This window comes from Merops nubicus, unplaced genomic scaffold, assembly GCF_000691845.1.
Source record: "Merops nubicus isolate BGI_N331 unplaced genomic scaffold, ASM69184v1 scaffold30211, whole genome shotgun sequence".
Classification (NCBI taxonomy): domain Eukaryota; kingdom Metazoa; phylum Chordata; class Aves; order Coraciiformes; family Meropidae; genus Merops; species Merops nubicus.
Window position 1 is genome coordinate 18990 of NW_008590737.1, and position 22423 is coordinate 41412.

The following is a 22423-nucleotide window of genomic DNA, read 5'->3' on the forward strand; positions in this document are numbered from 1 at the left end:
GAAGTGTGTTGTAGCCCTCAGACTGTCAGTTTTAATTAGACCACATTTACGTAGTGGAGTTAGGGAAGACTGGTAATTGTTTTATTCCATTAAAACGTACTCTAATATGTATTTTTTGCAACCTGAAATTGTGCCACAACAGAGCAGAAACTTGATTCCATAATACAATGTATGCAGTCAGACATAAACAGGCTTGTTTCACCATTTTCTATTCTGTTTATATATTCTGTATGTACTCTATACCCTTGCTGTATACTCTGTGTATTTAAGTCAAAAGATCTTTTAAATCTGTAACTTCCTATGATAAAATAGATATTTAAAAAAAAACCAAAAAACTAACAACTTTGGAATTATTCGATTCATGTGTTGATGAACTGTTCCTTTCTTTTTCTTGTGTTTTTGTGGAAAACTGCAGGATCCAGAGATGCAGCATTTGCTTATTGACAGTGAAAGCTGCAGTGTGTCACTGAGCTCCAGCACTGTGGTCACTGGGGAAGGTAGACATGGGACATCAGCTATCAGCTTCCTTGGAGCCTTGCGAATACCTGTGAGTACACATGCTGTTCTTGCCAGTTCCTCTAAGAATTAAGTTTTGCCTCAGAATTCATATCTCCATGAAGTTCTAGATGGAGTGGTAGATGACATTAACTTTAAATCACAAGCTTTTATTGGCAACTGGTATACGTAGGCTAAAGCAGATTCTTCTTCACACAAGGCAGAGTGTGCCTCTCTCAAAGGACTGAAAATTGATACAAAATTTCAGTAGTAAGTAGTAAGTAATTCCCTAGTAAGCACATGTCATAAGGTCATTGGTTGCATCTTAGAAACTATAAGCATCTAGGCTCCAGTACCCATATTAACTGTTTTCCTTTGTTTTTTTCCCCTATTTCATTGTAACTACCACTAGAGCAGCCTATAATGTAAAAGTTGACAGGACTTGGTTAGTGACACGTTGGTTAGTATTAAGGATAGGATAGCAGGCTGAGTCTATGAGCACTTCTCTGTATAAGAGCTTCCTTCTGTGGCTTCCCTTTTACACTCCTCAACATTGTTTTTAAAGGCTTTAATTTTAAAATCTCTTCTGCGGTTTATATCGAGAAGTTTCTGACAGCCTAAACATTCAGACTGTTTTCTTGAGATCAGGGACTATCATCCTTGACTGTCCTCTTGGCTTAAAGCCTAGCAGCTTCAGTAGGTGACACAAGTAGAACTATATGCAAGTTGATTTGGACCAAGGGTAAAGGTGGGAGAAGTCTCCAGCACCAAACCCCTGTGTTCCTTTGTCTTCTCACCCTGTCCAGTCTGGTCCCTCTGTCTCAACTGTTTTTCCTGTGACAAAGTAATGGGTAGAAGAATTGCTCCTTCTGCCACCTGGAATCTCTGTAACTGCGTGGTGTTTTTCTTGCCTGTTGCTGGGAAGGGTCACAGCTGTATGTGAGGTAGACCCAGCTGTGTGCGTGTTGTTGTCCATGCTGCTAACTCCAGTGCTCCATACCAGAGATTTAAGAAACCAGGTTTCAAACAAAAATGTGTTGGATGGTGAGAGGAATGAAGATGGGTTAATTTAGCAGATTGTTTGCGGCTCTGTACAATAAGTATACTTTTCATGTACCCATCAGGAAAGAAGATGGAACAAATTAGTTTTTAAATTAGGCATACGCCCTCTCTGTACTCTGCTCTTCCCAAATGCTGATTTGAGCTGTTTCATACTGGTTAACTGGCTTTTTGTAAGGAGTTAAACATTAAGAAAAAAATCTTAAACCTATCTGAGGGAAGGATCTAAAGAACACAAAAATAATCCAGTTTCTCCAGAGCAAACTCCAAATCTGCTATAGTGCTATATAAAAATTCTTAACTTGGGGAAAATAAATGATGCAGGTATTCCAAACAGTATCAGATCCTTTCTGTTCATTTCAGTGTTCTCTCCTCAGTCAGTTCAGTACAATTAAGAGAACGAAAAATACTTAAGTAAAATACTACCATCTGCTCTGATTGTAAGGTTTGTGCTCTCAGGGGTAGAATGCTTCTTGGGAATTCTTGAGAGAAAAAAAAAGCCTAAGTGATTCTTAGAAACCATTTTCATAACAATCTTTAAAAGTAAATAGCCTCCATCAAGATTCTAACTTCCTATTTTCTTTATTCTCTCAGGGAGTCATTGAGTTCTCCCTCTGTCTTCTGTTTGCAAAGCTGGTGAGCTATACTTTCCTCTTCTGGCTTCCCCTCTATATCACAAATGTGGGTAAGTGTCGCAGTAAGGGGTTGCAGAAATATGACTGTAAGGTATCTGGAAATGAGAACTTCAAGTAAATAAGAAAATAAACACTACTGCTTCTGAAATAAGCTATCCTGCTACAGTAGCAGGAGAGTTATAAGTCGCCAACTAACATATTTCTCAGTTTTATGAATTCAATATTATGAGAGGGCATTTTCAAAACAAACAAAGAATCTGGCATATCTTCAAGAATTTCAAGCATCAATGCAGTGTTTTAGGCTCTTGCAGACCAAACAAAAAGGCTTACTTTCTAATACTGTTTTTACATGATTGAAGTGCCTTATTAAAATGTACACAAAAAAATCTAAATTAGCTTCTTCATCTGTTCAGTACTGCTGTTTTGTTTTGTGCTGTGGAGTGTGGAGAAAAGAGTTCTCCATAGCCAGAGAAACTCATGTTCTTGTGAGCTGTGATGTGACTTTTAGACCCACAGCTAACAAAAAAGCTGTGCTGGATAAGTATGGCAGGAACACCCAGCAGAGGAAGATGGGTTGAGCACCATATTAAAACACACTGCAAATCCTATAGCTAAAGGCTGTTGTGTGTGGACTCCAGATGACCAGTGCTCCTGAAGGACTGAGTACCTTGAAAGCAGCAGGCTTTTAGTAGGGCTGTGGGGCAGATGTTGGTGGTGTTATGGTAGTGCCCCTGACCCTGCTGTTGTAGCACATGCTGCTCTGTCAAATGTATTTCAGAAACTTTTTAAAAAATACTAAAGGGGTTTAGAAATTCACCTCCTTTTGAAACTTCACATTTAATACAATAGGACTGGGTTGCCCAGCTTCCTGATGTACTCTTGGAAATCCGGCCTTGTAGTGTCTCAGTAACTACATTGGACTAAATCTAAGTGTGTGCAAACAGTGGAGTTAAGGAAATCACTGTCGCTCTGTAGTCTCCATAAACTGCATTGCATGTTTTGCTGAGCAGGGCTGCCAGACATAATGTAATGATGAAATATTACTGGTCATGCATTGGAGGTCTCCGGGATGGGGCTCTATAAGTGATCCAAACGTACACTACTCATGCTTCTAGAGCAAAGAGCCTCACAAGCATTTGTTAACTGTTTTATGAATCTGTGACTATTCACAAATGGCAATATTGTTACTGCAAACTTTAACAATCAACAGCTCTATTGCGTGGACTTCCTAAACTGTCCTGCCATGAGTGTAATTGCTTTCAAAGACTATCCCTGAATACACAGTTATGCTACATTCGTACTTGTCATATACAGCGACAGCTTATGGTATCTTATTTCTGTGAACGAACAGTACTGCCATCAGATGCTTTTATTCTAGCATGACAAGACTGCGTGGAGATTTCTACATTTTGTAGTCTGGAAATTAAACAAATGTTTTTCTTCTGTCCCTAGAGCATCTTGATGCCAAAAGAGCTGGGGACCTTTCTACACTGTTTGATGTGGGTGGAATCTTTGGTAAGTTTTGTATGTTAATATTGCATCAATTATCAGGCAAATTTAGGAAAAGCTGTGGTACGTACAGCTTACATATGTTATTAACCCTTGTGCCTTGTGTCCACTGAAGAAGAGTGGTGGTAAAAGTACTAAGTTGAGAGCTGGGTTGGCTGTTGAAAACCTAGCAAAACATCCTGAAATTGAACAGCTCACAGAACCAGTGCCATACAACTGTATGTGATAAAACTGAGAGATTGTAGTAATAATAAGGGTGAGACTGTTCTTTTGTAATATGCGAGGTGACCACTGAATAATTAAATTTTTATGCCAGTGCAGACAGTGTAGCTCAGAACAAAACAAACAAACATCATCATCTTGATGCCTGGCTGATTTATCTCACCCCCACCCTCCAATCCCTCTCCACCTCCCCTTGTTCCCTTATGGAAATAAGTCCTGTATCAGTTCAGTTAGTGCTTCTGTGTGTAGTTGTTGGCAAACATGAGAAGTAGAGAAAATTAAAGACCCTGGAGTGACTTCCTAGAGAGAAAACAAAATACTTCATTTGCTCCAAGATGTAGAATAGGTCGTTTCCCCTGCTTGTAGTGTGACATGGACAGAGCACTTGACAGCCAAGTTTACTGTTGCATGTGAGGAGTTAAGAGACCAGGGAGTAGCTGGGCATGGCTGGATTCCGGAATGTCAGCAGTGGGGCCATTTGGCACGTGGTGAAAAAGTTTTTTTGCATTCAATAGCAGCAGAACAATTATTTCTAAATATTTCTTTCGTCTCTAGTCCACCCACACCCCTGTCATCATGGATATTTGGTTGGAATAAATAATGAGGAAGAACAACTGTCTGCTTCTGTTACCTTCCAAGTCATAACAAGTTGGATTAATAAGGATATTACTAAGTGTGAATTATGTTGTCAGTCTCATGCTCTGTGCTGCTCTGTATTAAGTGTACATTAAAAGCTCTATTGTGATTATTTAAATCAGGGTTGGGTGTCATTAAGTATAACTGATGTCTTTTGTGTGAAACATGCACAGAGCCTTTTCCTCACATGCCTGCGTCCTCTTTCAGGTGGAATTTTGGCAGGCCTGATTTCAGACAGGCTGGAGAAGAGGGCCTCAACCTGTGGAATGATGTTACTGCTTGCAGCACCCACAGTAAGTGTTTGCCCCTCTCTTGTAGCTGTAGCTGAGACTTTGACAGAATTCCTTTTGGAAGTTCTGCAGACAGCATCTTCTAACTGGGATGTAAAGAGTTCAGCCCAGGTTAAAAGCTGGCATGAAAAGTCAGGCATTTGAACAAGCGTAGACATTGGGGCTGCCTTTACTGAACAAGCAAACAAGTCTAGTGTATTACTTGTTCTAGGATTATATGGAGAGTTTATCATTCTCTTGTAAAATTTGATGTTCAGTTCTTAGCCAGAATTTTAGCTACTCAAAGGCTACAATTTTTGTGCTGTAACTGTCAGAAAACTGGCAGTTGGACACGTGAGATGTATTTTTCTTTGATTCTTTTCTGAACAGTGTCCTGTGCTGTGTTGAAGCTGGCAGTTTGAGAGTTTAAAATTGAGTGGTTTCATAACATGACCTTTTCTTCTGAAAGGACATACTGGGGAATAGGAGCATACCCCTTATTTCTCTCCTGTGTCCAATCAATAATTCTACTGTGTTCTTAAAAGGTTTACTAAAACCTAGAACGAGCGTTCACAGAGTACCAACTAAAATATTTTGTGGTCAATGTGGGAAAAATGGGGAAGCTAGGTTTAGTCCACATGTTAGTGTTCAGCATGCTTGGTTTTTTGTTTTTACAGTTATACATGTTCTCTGCAGTCAGTAAAATGGGCGTTGAGGCTACTGTAGGTGAGTATTTTAGAATTATTTCTGCCTGGCTTTCTGCAAACTTTTCATTTTTGATCCTCTTTCTTTTTTTTTTAATTTTTATTTATTTTCCCTGAGAGGAGGAAGTATAGAATCAAATTCCCTAGACTGTGTCTCACAGGCTTTTTGCTGGCTAAGGAGAGAGGGGCTAGGAAGTGAATAAAGAGTGGCATGGGAACGGCGATGTAGTTGATCTAATTGGTCTTCTTTCTGGAGCTTGTTGTGTCAGCACAGGCTTTATTGTTTTCCCTATGCCTAATATCAGAGGTGTTTAAAGACTACTTGTAGTACTTCTGACAGCAACATTACTTGTGTAGGCTGAATTCACTTGCAGCTTTCTATCTGTCAGCTCAAAACAGAAGTTGAAACATAAGCGCTGACAGTTAAGTTTTAGGGCTTTCTAGTGCTGAGCACTGTACAAGCAGAGAAGGGCCTTTTGGATGGATCCTGTGAGCATCCCCTGCTCTTAGGGTGAGTTTAGTCATATTTTCTGCTTTCTCTAACCTACCAGGCTCAATAAAGGTTCTGGGAAGTGCCTTTTGACTCAGCACCATGTCATGTTACATTTGTTGAATTCATGTCATGCAGTAGGCATTGAAGGGAAATAGGAATGTATGTTGCTTTTCCTCTTTTCCCAATTCTGTAATGGGGTCAGGGAAGCCAAGGGAGAGTTAAACCATTTAAGAACCATAGGCCATCATGTCTCCTATTGTTACAGTTAATAGTCTTTCAGGCAACTCAACATTTTCCATTTTTGTCAACTTGCAACAGTGATGCTGCTTATCAGTGGTGCCCTGGTGAATGGCCCTTATGCGCTGATCACCACTGCTGTCTCTGCTGACTTGGTGAGTTTTGCTTCCCTTTTCTTTCCAGCATAGAAGCTTTGGCCTCCAGAGAGAGCCCTCTGACTTCTGCAGGGTTGTCAGTGAGGTGACTACATTGTCCCAAAGCAAAGGGAGAAGGAGCTGAACAGACAGTGCTGAACTCAGCCACTGAGATTTTGTGTATTAGTATGAATGAGTGCCATGTTTGTGAGAGGCTCCCAAATTATTCTTGCCTGCTAACAAGGCAGACCAAATGCTGTAGATGACAGCCCAAAGTGAATGTGAAGGTTGCATGGAAAGCTAGGTCCCTGTACCACAGGTGCCTTCTCTCCTTTTATGCTCTGCATCTTTAAATGCGGGGAGGACCTCTGCCTGTGTGAGAGATCAGCTGAAGACTTAATTCCCATCAGTGTGGAAAGCTGTATGTGGAACATACCTTTGCTTTTGTCCATGCTCCCCTCTGCCCTTCCTTGTACAGTTATTCTGGTTGCCAGCACTTCCAGCTGGATCAGATCAGTTAAGTCACAAAGCCCATGTGAAAACATTGACCCTTTCATTAGATAGACTTTAGAAGGTGGCTTTCAAAGATATTGGTTACTTAAGCCACCAAGCAAGAGGCAGAAGTCCTTTAACAACAAATCCTGTAAATTTAGGAAGAAAAGCAGGACAGAAATCACCAAATATTCTCTGGAGCCCTGTCCTTGGCCTAGAGGTCTTGGAAAGAAGGCCATTATGCATCGCCCATTTTATCTTTGGCCTTATTGCTAGCTAGAAAGTGAGGCCTGACATTGTAAGATCCCTCCTTGGATACCTAGGATACCTGGCCCTTGGGATGAGGGTTGAAACTGCCAATCAGTTCCTCAAATGTCAACAACCAAACACCTGACATGACCAAATGTAAATTGCTGATTGGATTCTCCTCAGTGACCTGGAGGTAAAGGACTGTCCCTTATCAGCCGTTCTCTGTTCAGCTTCTCTTTCCTTCTACTAAGGCACTCCCTGTTTTGTTCCGAAGACCTGATTTCTAAAATTGGGACTGAATAGCTTCTTTCTAGCACAAGAATTCTCTGAATTGGCATTTCAGTATAAATCTGTAATTCTGGTACTCTAATATTCCTGTCACAGCGGTGATCTTTTTGTTTGTTTAGGGTTTTTTTGTTCCACAGAGCTTTGCTGTATTATCAGAGGAAAAAGAGGGCAATGGAAACAGTCTTGCAGCATAATGCAAAGCTGAAGTGCTGTCCCTGTTGCTTGAATCCACAATGTGGAGAACAGAAAGCTTTTTGACTTCTGTGTTTTAAATACAATGATTTAACAAAGGAGTATGCTGTAGGCAACAGTTGATGGGGTGGAAGGCTTCTTTAAATAGTGATAAAAGGGTCCAAGTTAGGATATCCAAGGCATCTTCACAATGTACATTCTGATGTGGTGAGGTGTGAGCTAGATAATGTTGTAAAGACTTCTGAATTCAGCTCAGGGTGGGTCTAAGCAGTCTTTGTCACTTCAGGGTACCCATAAGAGCCTGAAGGGGAATGCAAGAGCCTTGTCCACAGTCACAGCAATCATCGATGGAACAGGATCTGTAGGTAAGCCAGAGCTACAAGGCAGCCTCTCTTAGCTGTGGTGGGCTAAAACAAAAGACCTTTGAGAAACTAGACTCTCTCCAGACCACATTTTGCTTGGATGCAGTACAGCTTTGGAATTGGGGAGTAGAGCAAACTTAGCCCGTCAGTTATAGGACCTCTCCAGTGGTCCCACACATGAGGGACGGAGGAAGGGTGTGGCAGACTGGTACTGGGCACAGACAGCACAAATAGATGCCATTGGGCCCTTTTTGAAATTGGGGATATTTTATTCATGCCCCCCCCACTGGTATGTGGAAGGGAAAATGAGTAGGAGTCAGCTGAATGCTGGGTGGGCATTTGTTGAGCCCAAGGCAGGCAGTTCTCAAATTTCCAGTCTTCTGGCTTCCCCTGTGTTATGTTTCCTGTTGGCTTGCAGCTGTACCAGTAATGTTTTGCACTTTCTGGGACCTTTTAGTACATAAGGTAATACTGAGTTAACTAGGTGAAGGAATTGGTATTTTAACTCAATGTAACTGTCTCTCAGCATAGTAAATCTTAGGCTGCATTGTTCTGACAATATCAATATTATATTTTAGGTGCAGCTTTGGGGCCTCTCTTAGCTGGTCTTATTTCCCCATCTGGTTGGAACAACGTATTTTACATGCTCATGGTGGCCGATGCTTGTGCCTTGCTAGTAAGTCTAAAAGTACTGTTTAATTGCATGTATTTCCTTTGTGCTAGACTATTTTAAAATGCAAATTTCCCTTTTGCAATTTCAGTACTCCATCTTATAAGAAACTTACAACTGTATAGGAAATTTTCAGTTAAGGAGCAAATTTTCAAATTCTCATCTAATTTTAATTAAAAGTGCAGATCAATTCTGATGCACTTCAGTTCCTGAGCAAACAGACATCTGTTATTTGCTGACTGAGCATGTTACAGCAGGCATAATTTGAAGTAAACCTTCATTTATAAACCTAGAAGATGCCTCAGATTCTCCTTTTGGAAGAGTTATTTCTATTTTCTTTAAAGCTGGTTTAGTGAAGCAGTAAGAAATGTTTTGCTAGATTGCTGTGTCACCAGAATCACCACGATAATGGAACTGTTGAAAGGTAATACATCACATTCTCCGGATAGGCCCTAAAACTGCTGTACTAGGTTAGACAAAAAAGTTGGCATCCTCACTTTCGACAATAACCAGGAGCAGATGTTAAGGGGAAAACAGTGCAGTGCACATGTGGCAGCTTGCTACAAAGCACATCCATTTTCCCCTTTTCTTCTCCTGTCTGAGATCCTGCATGACTGATAGTAAGATCTGAAAAGGCTGGAGGTTTTTTTCATTTCTTATTCGCTCTGCTTTGCTTTTAAAGATCAAAGAAGACACGAGATGGGCAAGGTTAACCTTGCTGTACCTTTTGAAGCCCATCTTGCTGCACCCACCTGTAGGTTAGCCTGTAGGCTAGATTTTTGTGATGGCCACAGATTTTCCATGGCAGGCATCTGTACTAGCTTTGTTCTCCAGTAGAGCAGAAAGCTCCTGTGACTACCTGAATGTCATACCTACCTGAGATGTCCTGAAGTAATACTTACTTATCCTCTTCTTTTGAAGTTCTGGGTGGAAGGGCTCATGAAAGGGCAGGGTGGCTGTGAAACACTTCAGAAATACTTCTTCTTCCGTGCTGGCTGTGGCTGCACAAAGCCCTGTGCCTGCAGGGTGCTGCACCAAGCTCTGTGCTCCTGCAGAGGAGCCAATGCCAAGTGAATCCCACCGCTTTTTCCTGACACAAGACAAGCAGAACATCTTGCTTTGAGTTATGATCGAGACTTTATTTTTTTCCTAAATTCAAGTTAAACCCAAAATTTTAAAGTAAATTTTGCCACAGTTAAGATGTGAAATATCTGGAAATTAAGTAAATAAATTAGGTAAGTTAATAGTCGAAGTATGTTGCCACTGGTAGTCAGCAGCTCTATAAATCCTGATTTGTGCTGTTTTCAGTATTAGGTATTCCAGAGTGAGGCTTGGGAGACTGTCATAGTTTTCCAAAGTAGACTCAAAGCTCTGGTTTGTTTTTTTTTTTTTTTTTTCTTTTATAGTTATTAAATCAAATTTAAAAATCCCATGTTTCCTTTCAGCATCAGTTAAAATGCCTTTGTCAAGCTCTGGTTTTGAGAGGGTTAACTCTGCTGTGTGAATAAATGCTGGGTTTTGTAACTGTTGTTCTGCTTGTCCTATTCTTTGTAGTATGGCATATAGATGCCTGTGTTCAAATGTTATTTTTTCAAAGACACCTGAAGGGACTTTAGCCTCTTACATGGTATTCAGTTCTGTCATTCTTGGCCGCTCCTATACCTCTGAAATGTTAGGTTTAACTTCTTAAAACACCAATACTTAAAATAGTGAAGAAACTTCCATTGATAACAGTGAGACTCTGAGGATAAGGACACCTGTGACAGAGAAGAACCCAGAAAGTTCTAATTCTGTCTTTGATGTACATGGGAATCATCAAATTTCACTTGTAAAATCACTTTCTTGGGTATTATGCTAGTACAGCTTTTAAAGTGCACTTGAAAGTCCTGATCCTGCACAGACAAGTTAACATGACTGACTTTACTCATCTTGACTAATTGTTTGATTAAAGCTTTTCACACAAATGTCTGTTTTTCAGAATAGCAGCTAAAATACCTTTTTGCTTCAAAATTTCCATCTGTCATGTTTTCTTGAGCCTTGGGTTCCCTCTGCTGGTTTCTTTACAGGTCTGCTGGTAAAGTAACCAGAAAGCCATTCTAGTTTTTACAAAGAAATAGATCTCTCAGATGCAAGAAGGAAGTAATTTTCCTCTGACTTGTTCATTGTGAAAATTCCTCTTCCAAACATTGACTAAGCGCCTGTAAATATATATTTTTTTTTTTTTCTTTTTTAACCGAGTTCAGCATTGTGGGGCAATGCTTCAAATGAGAAACTCTTCAAATAGCAGTGAAACATCTTGTCCTGGAACTTAGCTTATTTATATGTTTGTGTGTATATATATATATATTAACACAGACACTGTGACTGTTTTTACAGTTCTTACTCCGTCTTATTCAGAAGGAACTTCGGTGTAACGCAGAACATACCCTGTAAGTGTTATGCGTGGCTGTTGCTCTTTAATAACAGTTTAAAAACATGTTACTAAGCCTTTGCCCTATGATACTTAAATGTAGACTGAACTTACTGAGATTTCTCTATGTTCATTCCTGTCTGTTTTGATTTTGCTTCTGAAGAGTAGTCTGTTTGTTGTTTTCAAATCATGAACGTTTTTCTTCAGAACATCTTATTTTGAAAATTATCTGAAAACACATTTCTGTCACGATCTCTCGGTTATGGTATATTTTTTCCCAAGTAATCTTCCTGAGTTTCATCATGGAGCATGTGGGTGGGGAGTGAGAAGCTATTTGATTCCTTGTTCTGTGTTTACTAATAGTTTCAAATGTAAATTTTTCCAGAAGGTCTCCTTAAAGGAAAGGATGTCTCTGAATTTACAGTGTTTTGAATTCAGGAAAAAAAAATAAATCCAGTGACTTAATGGGGTTACACTTGCATATGCAAAATTTAAATTCAGCCCCTTGGTTGTAGTTTTGGAGAATTAAACTGGGCAGAGAACATAAAAATACATGGCAAAGGGTGGATCCTGCATTTTGAAGTCAGTGGCTGTTACGCCTCTCACATCAACTTTTCCTGCCTGGTTGCTGTCCTCTCCCAGGTTTAAGGAACACTGAACCACGAGGATTTGGAATAAGGACTGCGTTGCTGATCAGAGCTCTTCCCTGGAAAACAAGCTTCATGGAATTCATTATTCTATATCTAAGAGATCCTGTTTGGTGAAGAACTTTGCACGTTTACTGGAAGCAATGTGAGAAATGCAACTAGTAAATCCCTGAAGCTCTTATTTTTGCATGTGAATAAGTACCTCTGGGCGGCAACTATTCACCAGATGAAGAGAGAGGAACTATGGGAAGGCTTTAGCAGCACGCCTCAACTGAGCCAAAGAGAAATACCAAGTGCCTTTTTATTTCTTCTGATAGGATGTTTTTAATTAAAATGCCAGCCTGTGTGTTTTCCAAAACCAAGTCAAAACCAGAGCAGAAGGAAGTTGACATCCTAGCAGTCTAGCAGTGGAATGTCCCAGTGTCAGTGAGCAAAATATGTATCCTTTATGTCATCAGGTGCACATTGAGGGCATGACTTTATAGAGGACAGTACCAACTGGTTATTAAGATGCTCTCAGTATTTTGAAGCTGCTGAGACAATAATGACCTCACTGTATTATTAGTTTTTAACTACAATACTACTTCTAATCCCAAGGACAACGTCCAGCCTTTTGGTAGGTAATGAAAAGAAATTTGCTGTTGCAGTGTACCATAGTTAGCTGTTTTCACAGACTCTCTGGATGGGTGTTAGTCCTTCATTAGCATTGTGCAAAAAGGAGTCCTAAGCCACAAATGTAGATTAGGAGCCAGAATTTCCAGTGGTGGGGCTCTAATGATTTTCAGGGAGGGCATTATAAAATGGTTGTGCAAACATCGCATAATTGTTGCACTGCTCCACTTGGCTGGGCTGAAATGAGAAGATGTTCCCTTGAGGTGGCAGAGAGTTTGGAGCCATCATAGTAAAGCACTACAGGATTGAACAGATGAGCTGCTTCAGTGCCTGCTGCCACAGTGATCTCTGTTGGGTATTCCCTGATTTCAGTGCTGGTATGTGCACGTGGAAGTTGTTGTCAGGTTAGGGCCTTAATAAAGAGAAATCTTTCAAGTGGCTAATTTTAGCTGGCTCTGAATTTCAGATTTGGAGCCAAAATACCACAAAAGAAAAATTACCTAGGTGGTAGATTGTAAGAGAATGTTTAGATAGTTAGAATTACTCAACAAATAGACGATTTAATGTCTTCAAAACATATCATTTCTTTGTACAGATATCTCCTTTGCAAAACAGATGTTTCTGTGGTTTCTTTTTTTTTATAAAGATGTACAAAGTAAAAAGGAATTTTTTGTATGAGGTGTTTATACTTAGATCATGAAGGCTAGATGATTTAAACTGTGTATTATTAATTGTATTTGTTAAAGCTCTAGGCATATGTCATGTTTTGGACTATGCTGTAAGTTTTGTGAAACAATGCAGTAGTATTTAAACTTGATTAACAAAACAGCACACTCTAAAAGAGTCCAGCAAGACATGGAGAAATGTCTCATCAGCTGCTGGTGTTGTGGTCCATAGTTGGCACAACGCTTAATTTCCTGGGCTGTTTTGTAATTTTTTGGTCTTTGGTGAGTTATTTCACTTGTTTGATCCATCACGTGCTTTATACTTGACTTGATCAGTATAAGAATGTGTTGATTTGTAACCATTTTGCTTAGCAGAGATACAGGGAAGACGTCAGTCCCACAAAGCCTTAAGGAATGTACCAAAGTCCTTGCAAATGGATGATTTGCGTAGTCCCTGACCCTGCAGTTACCGAGATGAACGGGTAACTTCACACATTTTGAGTAAGCCTTCTGAGACCAGCGGGGATACTCAGCATGGGAATTCATAAATCTGTGCTGCGTTTGGGCTTTAGGCTGTAGTTAAACAAAACAGGGTCCTGCAGAGGTGTTACTTGCAAGGATATCCATCCTGGTGGCACGGCACACTGCCGGTTGCTTGGCCAGGCTGGCTCTGGGGGACTCCTTGCCCCAGACCAGGGGATGGCTCTAGCCTCCAATGAGGGGAAAAAATAACATTGCAACCCCAAAACAGCTGTACGGGCACAACTTTAGTGGCTATGTGAGGAGGGAGAGATGGAGGACGTCTTTAGCTGAAGATGCCCATCCCTTCTACCAAGAAAAGTGTCAAGAGCTGTATAATAGTTTATCAAAACAATTTAATCTCTGCCATGCTCAGATTTTGAGAGGCTATTCCCTATGGGATGAAGTCTTAGGTTAAAATGCTTTCAGTTGTATTTAACAGTTAAAGGACGTAAAGATACTTAACTGCATTAAATATTGGGGTTTACATGTTTTACTTGTTGGGGCTGCTGCTGTTATTTATTTATTTATTTGAATAGCTTTTGCACTGCAGTGGCTTGGATGTGGGGTGATGATGATGTGGGAGATGCTGGGCCAAGTCCTTCCTTCCATTGCTTGTAAGCAGGAGCTGGGACTCTTGGTGTGCCAACATCTCCTTTCTTGCTAATGTGCAGCATTTCAGTTCCTCCAAGCTACAAATTTGTTGGACAAAATGATAAAGTTTGGCTTTTCTTTCTTAACAACCCAAAAGGTCCCCCAGGTTGTGAATAAACTGTTTTGTTACCATCAGGTATCAATATCCATTAATCTGGAAATGAGCAAAACTGACTAAAATTTGTATGTAGAAATGCGAGTGACCAGTAGGTAGAGCCCAATTTAAATATGACTGCATGGTTTGTTTGCTGTGTTGCTTTATTTTTTTTTTTCATTCTGGTTATTGTGAATTTTATCCATTTACCATTCTCTGTTGAATAAAAATAGATTTTACTCTAAAACGGTAAGTGCTGATTATTTCATCTTTTACATCTCTGTGAAGAAATGCTCCATTTATTAGTTGGAAGGATAGACATCCCTGCTGGGACAGCACTTCTATCTCCTAGGAAGATAATGAAAATGCTTCAAAAGGAGAACAAATTAGAACCTTTTGTTTTGAAAACAGTGCCCTTCTCAACTTGAAAGTGTCATTTTTTTCATTTTGTAGGATTGTGGATTGTACAACATCAGTATTTCCAATCAGCTGCATCAGATGGGTATATTCTGATGACTTACTTTGTTATAATAGGGAAGGAGGACACTCGCCTGAGACAGATTGAGTCCAACTCCTTCAGCATAGTTTTAAGGTGACCTTTTTTTGGTGATCTGCTTTGCTTTCCCTTTCATTTACATGAAATTGAAAAGTTTCGTCTTTAGTCTCTGACTCTTAATAATCTTGAATATTTATTGTCTTGATTCTGTTCAGAGGTTTGGTGGGATCTGTGTGCCTCTACCAGAGATACAACGTCCAAAATGACAGATGCACTGCTGAAAATGTGCTTGGAAAGGAAAACAGTTTCTTAACAGGTTAGAAGAAGGTGTCTGAGGGTCTCAGACAAAAGTTCTCATCAAAATATGCCCCAAACAGCTCCCTGGAATAGGCAAATAATAGCTGGGGCATCTTGCAAAAGAAGGGAGGCTCGGATCCAAGTTTTTGTTCTGCCTAATACGGAGCAGGAGCCTTTGGCAGGGTACTTGTACTCTCATGAGTGTCCTGGTGGTTGCTGGACATGCTGCAGTAGAGGTTTGTCTCTGTTGGGTGTAGGAGGGGTTTCTAGGGTGGGAAAACGATGACTGGGTAGGTAGCAGGGAAAGTGACAATGTGTTCACAGGTCACTGTGTGACTTCTTTTCCCTGTAAGTTGAACTGCTAACCCACTCCATGCACTGGTACATCTACTCCTGTATGTTTTGCCAGTTAGGAAATTCCAGAAGGGGTTCTGCCATCTGCTTCAGGAGGCTATTGCATGTGTTTCTGGCTTAATATCCTTAGAATAACAATGGCAGTGCTCCACGGGTGTTTGTGCCAGTGTCACACCGCCTTGGACTTTGGCTGACCTCGTCTTGCTTATGCTTGGGAATCTGGTTGGTCATTGCTTGTAGGTTTCTCCAGGGACTGATGTATTGGTTATATGAGAAGTGCTGCTCAAAATTAGTTACATGTAGGGTGTTATAAATTAAATCAGAGGATGTTTACAGCTGTTGGAGGTGACTGTTCTTCATATGGAGTTAATTTAAGGAAGATTGTTTACCATCTCATCAAATGATGAGGGCCAGAATGGTGGCGGTCTGTGATCTCAGTGGAATTTTATGGCCTGCATATTATATAGGAGATTAGATTAGATTATTTCATGATTTGTCCCAGCCTCAGAGTTTATCTGATACAATGTTCTGGTTGCTGAATTCTACATCACTTTCGTGTTACAGCAAGTCTGTTTTGATGTTGTTTTGTTGTCTGCTGAACTAGGCATGCCATGGTACAGACTCTTCCTCCTGCCCTCCTCTCACAGTCTGCTGTGCCTGTGGAGGGATTTCAGATGGTTCATTGGGAGGTTTGCATCTGCATGCTCTGGGGCTTTGGTAACCTTGAACTACATTTTCTGCCATGCTGAGTTAAAAATCTGTCATCCTTAAAGCTGGGGAGGGGGAAGGAAAGGATTTATTTAGCTGCTGGTATGCTTCAGCCTCACATCTAGTGACGTAATGTTGCATCATGTGTCTCACTGCCTCAGAGTTTAATAAATTTGATTGCTATAAAATGTTGGTTGTTCCCTTATTTGTCTCCTTTCTTTTGGTTAGTTTCCACTTAAGAGTAAGGAGGCAATTAGTTAACATCACCAGCTAATGCTTGGGGTGTATTTTTATTTTTTTCCTAAGTATTTCTTGCTGAAGTATATGAGTTACCCTTCTGCTGCAGTGAAGCTTTCTCAACATGTGAATACAAGAGCCAAACTTTCTTTAGGCATATTTCAGGGAACCTGCTCATCTCCTGCACCAGAAAATTAGCTGTGAAAAATGTGTTGAAAGTCTCCTTTTGATGCTGTACTTACAGAGAGGATTTTAAGGATGTTTTCTTCACCTCATGATGAAAGTGAAGGTAGGGTTTCTCTCCCTCCTTTTCTTATAAAAGCAGCTGGCAAATACTTAGCAACATTTGCACAATGCTGCCTTTAGTCCAGTTGTTTTTTCAGGCAGAGAAGGGCACTAAGCTGACCTCAGGTGTACTGTCACAGAAGTACAAACACTGGAATGCTGTTACCTGGTGCATCAGCCTTTTAACGTGTGTCACTTAATGGGATTTCAAAAACATTTCGTTCCTTGTGGTTGATTACAGTCTTCACTCTAGGTTTTTCCAGCCTTTCAGAAATGGAAGGCAATTAAGAACTCTTTACCAATCTTTTATGCTGTGACTTCACTTCCTAAGGAGCAGTCTTTCTGGTTGAGAGCTGTCACATGTATTCTCTGCCATACACTAAGGGTACATACACACATCGAGAGAATATCCTTGCTTGTGGCTGTTAAATAACTGTCCAGATGTAAATAAATACAAATGAGACTGTGGTTTTTTTTCTTTTTGTCTTCCCCCCACCCCAGAGAAGTATATCTGCATGTCGATGAGGTTTTAGAAAAAGGGAATTGAAAACCCCACTGTTGGCATAAGTCAGCAGAAGGCTGCGTTCAAGAGTTTGAACAGATTTCATCTAAAAAAGAGCAAGCACCTTTGTGTATGAAAAATTGGCTACAGATTAAAAAAGGGAAGTGCAAAGACAGAAATATGATTCAATTTTGAAAATGAAAAGGAGGAGGAGGACATAAAGTGATGACTCGTAATTAAAATGCAAGGTGTAATTAAGGTGCTATAGAAATGTGAATGTGGGATGGGGTAACGGTAAAAATGCAAAGAAGGCAAAGTGCAAAAGACTGAGCTGACTGTACAAATACAAAGAGAGGTGAAAATCTAGTGTTGGTATTTAAAAAAAAAAAAAAAAAGCTGGCTTTTTGGGGAGAAGAGCCAGGTCACCCCAAAGTTCCTGTGTGCTGAGCAGTATCTGCAGGCAGGAGTGAGGGAGCTGCTCTCCCTGCCTGTGTCTGGTGGACACCAGGCTTGGCCTCTGGAGATTTTGGGAGCCCCGAGGGATGTGTCCCAAGGGGAGAGGGTTGCTGTGGCTGGACGTGGAGCTGCTCAGCTGCTGGATCACTTCCCACGTACTATTTAGACATACATAACCTGCAAGATAAATAGATGCTTTGTCCTGAACTGCCTTCTGATTTTTCAATTACCCACCGGTTTATTTGAGGTTTGGTTTTTTGTGCTCAGATCTGTAATTTTTAATATATTTTTTTTTCTCTCCAGTAACTAATTGGTTCCTGTGCTTGTAGCAAACAGCTGGGAGGGTTGGTCCTATCTCAGCATTACAGCAACTGAGGATTTCTTCAGGTCCCTATGAAGCTGTCACGGGACTTGCACCCAGTCAGTGTTCAGCTGAGTTTTCAATTCTTGGTATCAGTGTGCTCCTTTACTGGTGTGGTGACTGGTTGGACCCAGGGCTGGATGAACAGCTAGTAGTAAACCTGAATGGGGCTGAAATTTTGGATGGCCCTTGCAGGCAAGGTGTAGGCCTGTCCATGTGGTGCCCAGTTTGAATTATTTCTATCATCTTCAGGTTACTAGTTACTTGAATCTAGGCTTGGGGCTGGAGGTAGTGCTTTAAAAATAAATGTCTTGGAACATGAATTACTCTGAATTTGCATTTATTTACTGTCATACTAATTGATTCTCCTGCTCTAATCACATTTACAGTATTTGTTTTTTAAAACCAAACAGAAAAATTCAAACTAAAACTTACTTCCCATTTTTCCTCACCCCTAGAGGTCACTTTCTTGCATAAACCTGGCCATGAGCTTGTGCGGTTTCTCCCAGTATCGCAGGATTCTGATTTTGTGTTTCTTTGAAAATAATTGGCTTTTTGTGGCCTGCCATCTATGACTGATTTTTTTCAGGGATTTTTTTGGGGGTATATTTTTTTTCTTGTTTGTTTTGCATAAGATTCAGAGAAGGCAAGACCTTGGTGAGGTGGTATTGGATAGCTGAACTGCAGCAGAGTGGGGTGAGGTCAGTCGCTTAACCTTTCCCAACTCTGAGTACTTCTGCACTTGTACTCACAGGCTGGAGCTGAAGGTGTCGTCCCTTCCAGGCTTTACCCCAGGAACTAGCTCCCCTTTCACTTTTGTCGCTCAGGAGCAGGTGTTTGGAGAATCCAAAAACTTTATTTTGAAGTCCTTTCCCTCTTGGGCACTGAAGTTCTTTTTGGTTTGTCTGATACCCAAATCCTTAACAGGTGGCCTGAATTTCTTAGGTTATTGAGAAACCAGCAGCAGCTTCTCACAGTGAGGCCAGAACTTGAAGCAGCAGCCTGACTTCATACGCTAAATCAGGAGAGACACAGATGTGCCTCCTGTATATATGTGTGTGCATCTATATGTGCACAAGTTGCAGCACAAATTGGGGTCAAGCTGAAAGGGCTGGATTTCACTGTCCAATAGGTACAGAGAGTCTAGCTCAAAAAAAGAGACAAAAGGATCATTATCTTCCAGTTTCTCACTTTCTCCTTTAGTGAGACAAAGGGCAGTCTGCACAGGCAGCCGTCGCAGCTGAGTGACAGACAGGCAAGACTTTTGGAAGGAATGGGTTTCTTTTGAATCTTCTGCCAAACAGTGATGTTGTTTCTGCTGCAGAGGATGGAGTATTATATTTGAGTCTGAGTCAACCCAGTTTCACCACGGGCCACGTGAGACCAGCTTAATAAGTACAGCAGGCTCTGAATCTATTCTTAAATTGCTCTGATCATCTGGTAGGAAAAAGCTGAATGTTGCATTGTTCTGTGGCAGAATCTGAAGGTTTGCTTTTATACCAATAGGTGTAACAATGGGATTCCATTTGGCCACCCCTGTTAGAAGTCTTTATAAAGCTTCCTCACCCTTCTCCTATGGCTACAGTGTTCCAGTTACATGAAAGGAAGAAGGCAGCAAGTTAAGAAAGAACAGAAGAGATCACAAAAACGTATCAAAATCGTATTCTCTCTCCCAAATAGAAGAGCTGAAATGCAGGCAGGGTTGCCTGTGCTGGGCTGACCATCACCCCACCTAAGCACATGTGCATTCAGCCAGGTGCCAGCTCTTTACTTCCCTCTTGACCGTGTCAGGAGTTTGGAAGTCAGAAAGTTTGCTCCCTTGCTTGGCACTGAGGGGAATTCACAACCACAGCTAGTCTGCATGATTGCAGAGGGGTGCAGTTGCTGGAAGCAAAGAGAAATAGAGAGAAACCTGCTTTCCTTGCTCTGGCTTTTACAGCAGCAGTTCTCAAAATAAGGGTCACCAGCCTGGAAAAGGCAGAATGGTGCTGACAAATCCAGGGCAGGGGCAGAGGAGCCTGACAATGTGTGTTTTAGGACTGATATCTGTATTGAAGCTACATTAGACAAGCTACCCAAATGCTTCTCTGTCAGGCAAATCCCAAGACTCTAACTCCAGATTTCAGCAAATAATTTTTTAAGGAGGATGAAATCTCCCTCCAGGAAAGCAGCTAGAAATGGTGAATGGATGAAATCCCCTGAATGGCTGAAGTAGAGCTAATGATTTTCACTGTCATTTGAAATGAGATCTCTTGGTAAACAGGCTACAGATTACATGAGTCATACAGTAATAGGAAAACAAAGCTTGTGTATTTGCCTGCTTGCAATCCTCTAATAAAATAATGCATCTGTCAAAGCAGCATCTGAATGTCATTTCTGTGTGTCATCAGAAAGGAAATGTTATTCCTAAGCACAGACTGGTTCCTATACGCAGTTTATTTCAGCCTTCCCAGCCCCATAAAAAGCAATCAAAATGGATGATTAGCAGCTCTGGGACGTTCATCTTATGCATCCCTTACGTGCCTATCAGGAGCTGCCATCTACATTACTTTTGCTGTCTCCGTATTTCAAGGACAGTTGGGGGAAATAAAGAGCAGAACACTGATCAGGAAAGATGAACACGGAAGAGCAGCAAGAGAAATAAACAAGAAGAGTAAAAGTGCAGGGGAGAGGTGTTGGGTTGGACAGCAGAGCTGGGCACAATGTTATTCCCTTTTTAGTGGAGGGCTGCTGAAGTTTTACTTTATTTCTGTATGTTCTTGGTCTTCTCAGTTTCTTGTCCAAAAACTTGCTGGCTGCCTACGTGAAGTTTTTAGACAGTGGCTAAGGACCAGCAGTGCATTTTTGTTAAGCACTTGGTCAGAGGGAGAGATCCGAGGAAGGGAAAAGCGTCATATCCAGTGTCTGGGTTGTGTGGAAGCAGCTGCAGGTGGGAGGATGAGAATTTAAAATAAACAAACAAACAAACAAACCAACCAAACAAAAAAAACCCCAACAACCCTCTGGGTGAATCTGGTGAAATTCATTCAAAGAGGAAGGAAAAAAGAAGAAAAAAGGAAGAGAATGAAAGACTAGGAAGGAGATATGGCTTCAGCTTCCTTGGAATGCGACAGGAGAGGAAAGTCCCTCTGGAAGAAGCTTTTCATGAAAAGCCAGCAGCTGTCACACTGGGAGTCCTCAGGGACAACCATGAGGGCTGTTCCTTCTGATGGTCCCTGAGCTGCTCTCCTCAGTTTTGAAGCTACATACACACTGCAGAGCTAGCCTCAACATGGTGACATCGGGCCATGAATTTGGCTTGTTTTCTTTACCTCTTGCAATATCTTAGACTTGAATGTTCACATATCAAAACCAATGTTACTGGTCCCAGGGTTCATCTGGGACCACCTCTAAAGAAGGAGGGTGGAGTTATGGGCTGAGACCCAGCACCCTGATGAAAACCTGGGCTGTGCAGGGCAAAATCCAGTGGAGGATGAAGGAAAGGTAGTGAAAAAAAAAAAAAATTTTTTTTGTGAGGCACTCTCCTTTCTCCATAAGCTACTTCAATTTCATTTTCTTTAATATTTCAGTGCTGCCCTTTCTCCATTAATTTATGATATTTACTGTTTTCCTTGGGAAATGGAGTCTTATTATCGCATAAAAAACTCAATTCAATTTTATTTCTTGGTGAAAGTTACTGGCTTTCAAAGCTGTAGAGGAAAGCTTGTGTTCGTGATTTGGATGAACAGTCAGGTTCAGAAGGTAGGAGACAAGTCAAAAGAAAAAGCACAAATGCATTATTTGAAAGCACACACTACTGATGTATCTTCCAATCTTTTGAATTTCTTTGGTCGTGACCTCTGATTTTTAGAAATGGTGACAATGCTAATAGACGTCTGATGGTGATTCTCTAGGTAATGCTCCCAGGGAAAAGCATCGCCGAACTCAATGTAATTTTTGAAACTGCAAGAATAGTTAAAAATTTCTCCATTTCATGTAGCCTTTGGTATTCTGGTGGAGCAGATCAGACACTTTCAGTGCTACCCGAGGCTTTTGTCATCCTTTTCACACATAGTGTCTGTGGCTCTGTTCTGGCCTCTCACCCTAAAAGATGAGACTCTTTAATCTCTTTTATTGAGAAAATGTGCTTCTACCTGCTAATGGAAACAGCACTGAATGATCTGTATAAACAGAACAAATATGGGAAAATAAGTACATTATAGAAAAATATTATATATTTGCAATACAATCTTCCTATTTATGAAGATCAGATTATTTTAAAATCATGTTAAAATGGAAAGTCTATTTTTTTACATACTGCAGAGGACTACATAGTCCCTTTACGCTAACACTCTAGGAATTCACACGGCTAGCTCGGATTTTTATGGGACACAGGTGCGGTGCAGTTGAGGTACAGTCTCCCAACCAGGGGTCCAAATTTTGCCAACACACCTAGCTTGCTGAAAAACAAACAACCCCAAGCAATGAAACCTTTCACAGC

The 22423-nt window shown here is 40.8% G+C and overlaps 1 protein-coding gene across 1 annotated transcript in view; it reads left to right on the forward strand.

Annotated features, from left to right (window-relative positions):
- SLC37A1 (solute carrier family 37 (glucose-6-phosphate transporter), member 1) overlaps positions 1 to 11075 on the forward strand; it is a gene marked incomplete at its 3' end in the record, with an annotated part of 29629 nt that extends 18554 nt beyond the window's left edge. The window contains exons 10-18 of the mRNA XM_008950055.1: positions 416 to 547; positions 2149 to 2239; positions 3642 to 3704; positions 4764 to 4849; positions 5503 to 5551; positions 6341 to 6414; positions 7901 to 7979; positions 8555 to 8652; positions 11023 to 11075. Of these exons, the coding sequence (XP_008948303.1) occupies positions 416 to 547; positions 2149 to 2239; positions 3642 to 3704; positions 4764 to 4849; positions 5503 to 5551; positions 6341 to 6414; positions 7901 to 7979; positions 8555 to 8652; positions 11023 to 11075 (725 nt within the window). The remainder of the gene's footprint in view (positions 1 to 415; positions 548 to 2148; positions 2240 to 3641; positions 3705 to 4763; positions 4850 to 5502; positions 5552 to 6340; positions 6415 to 7900; positions 7980 to 8554; positions 8653 to 11022) is intronic.
- Positions 11076 to 22423: the final 11348 nt, after the last annotated feature.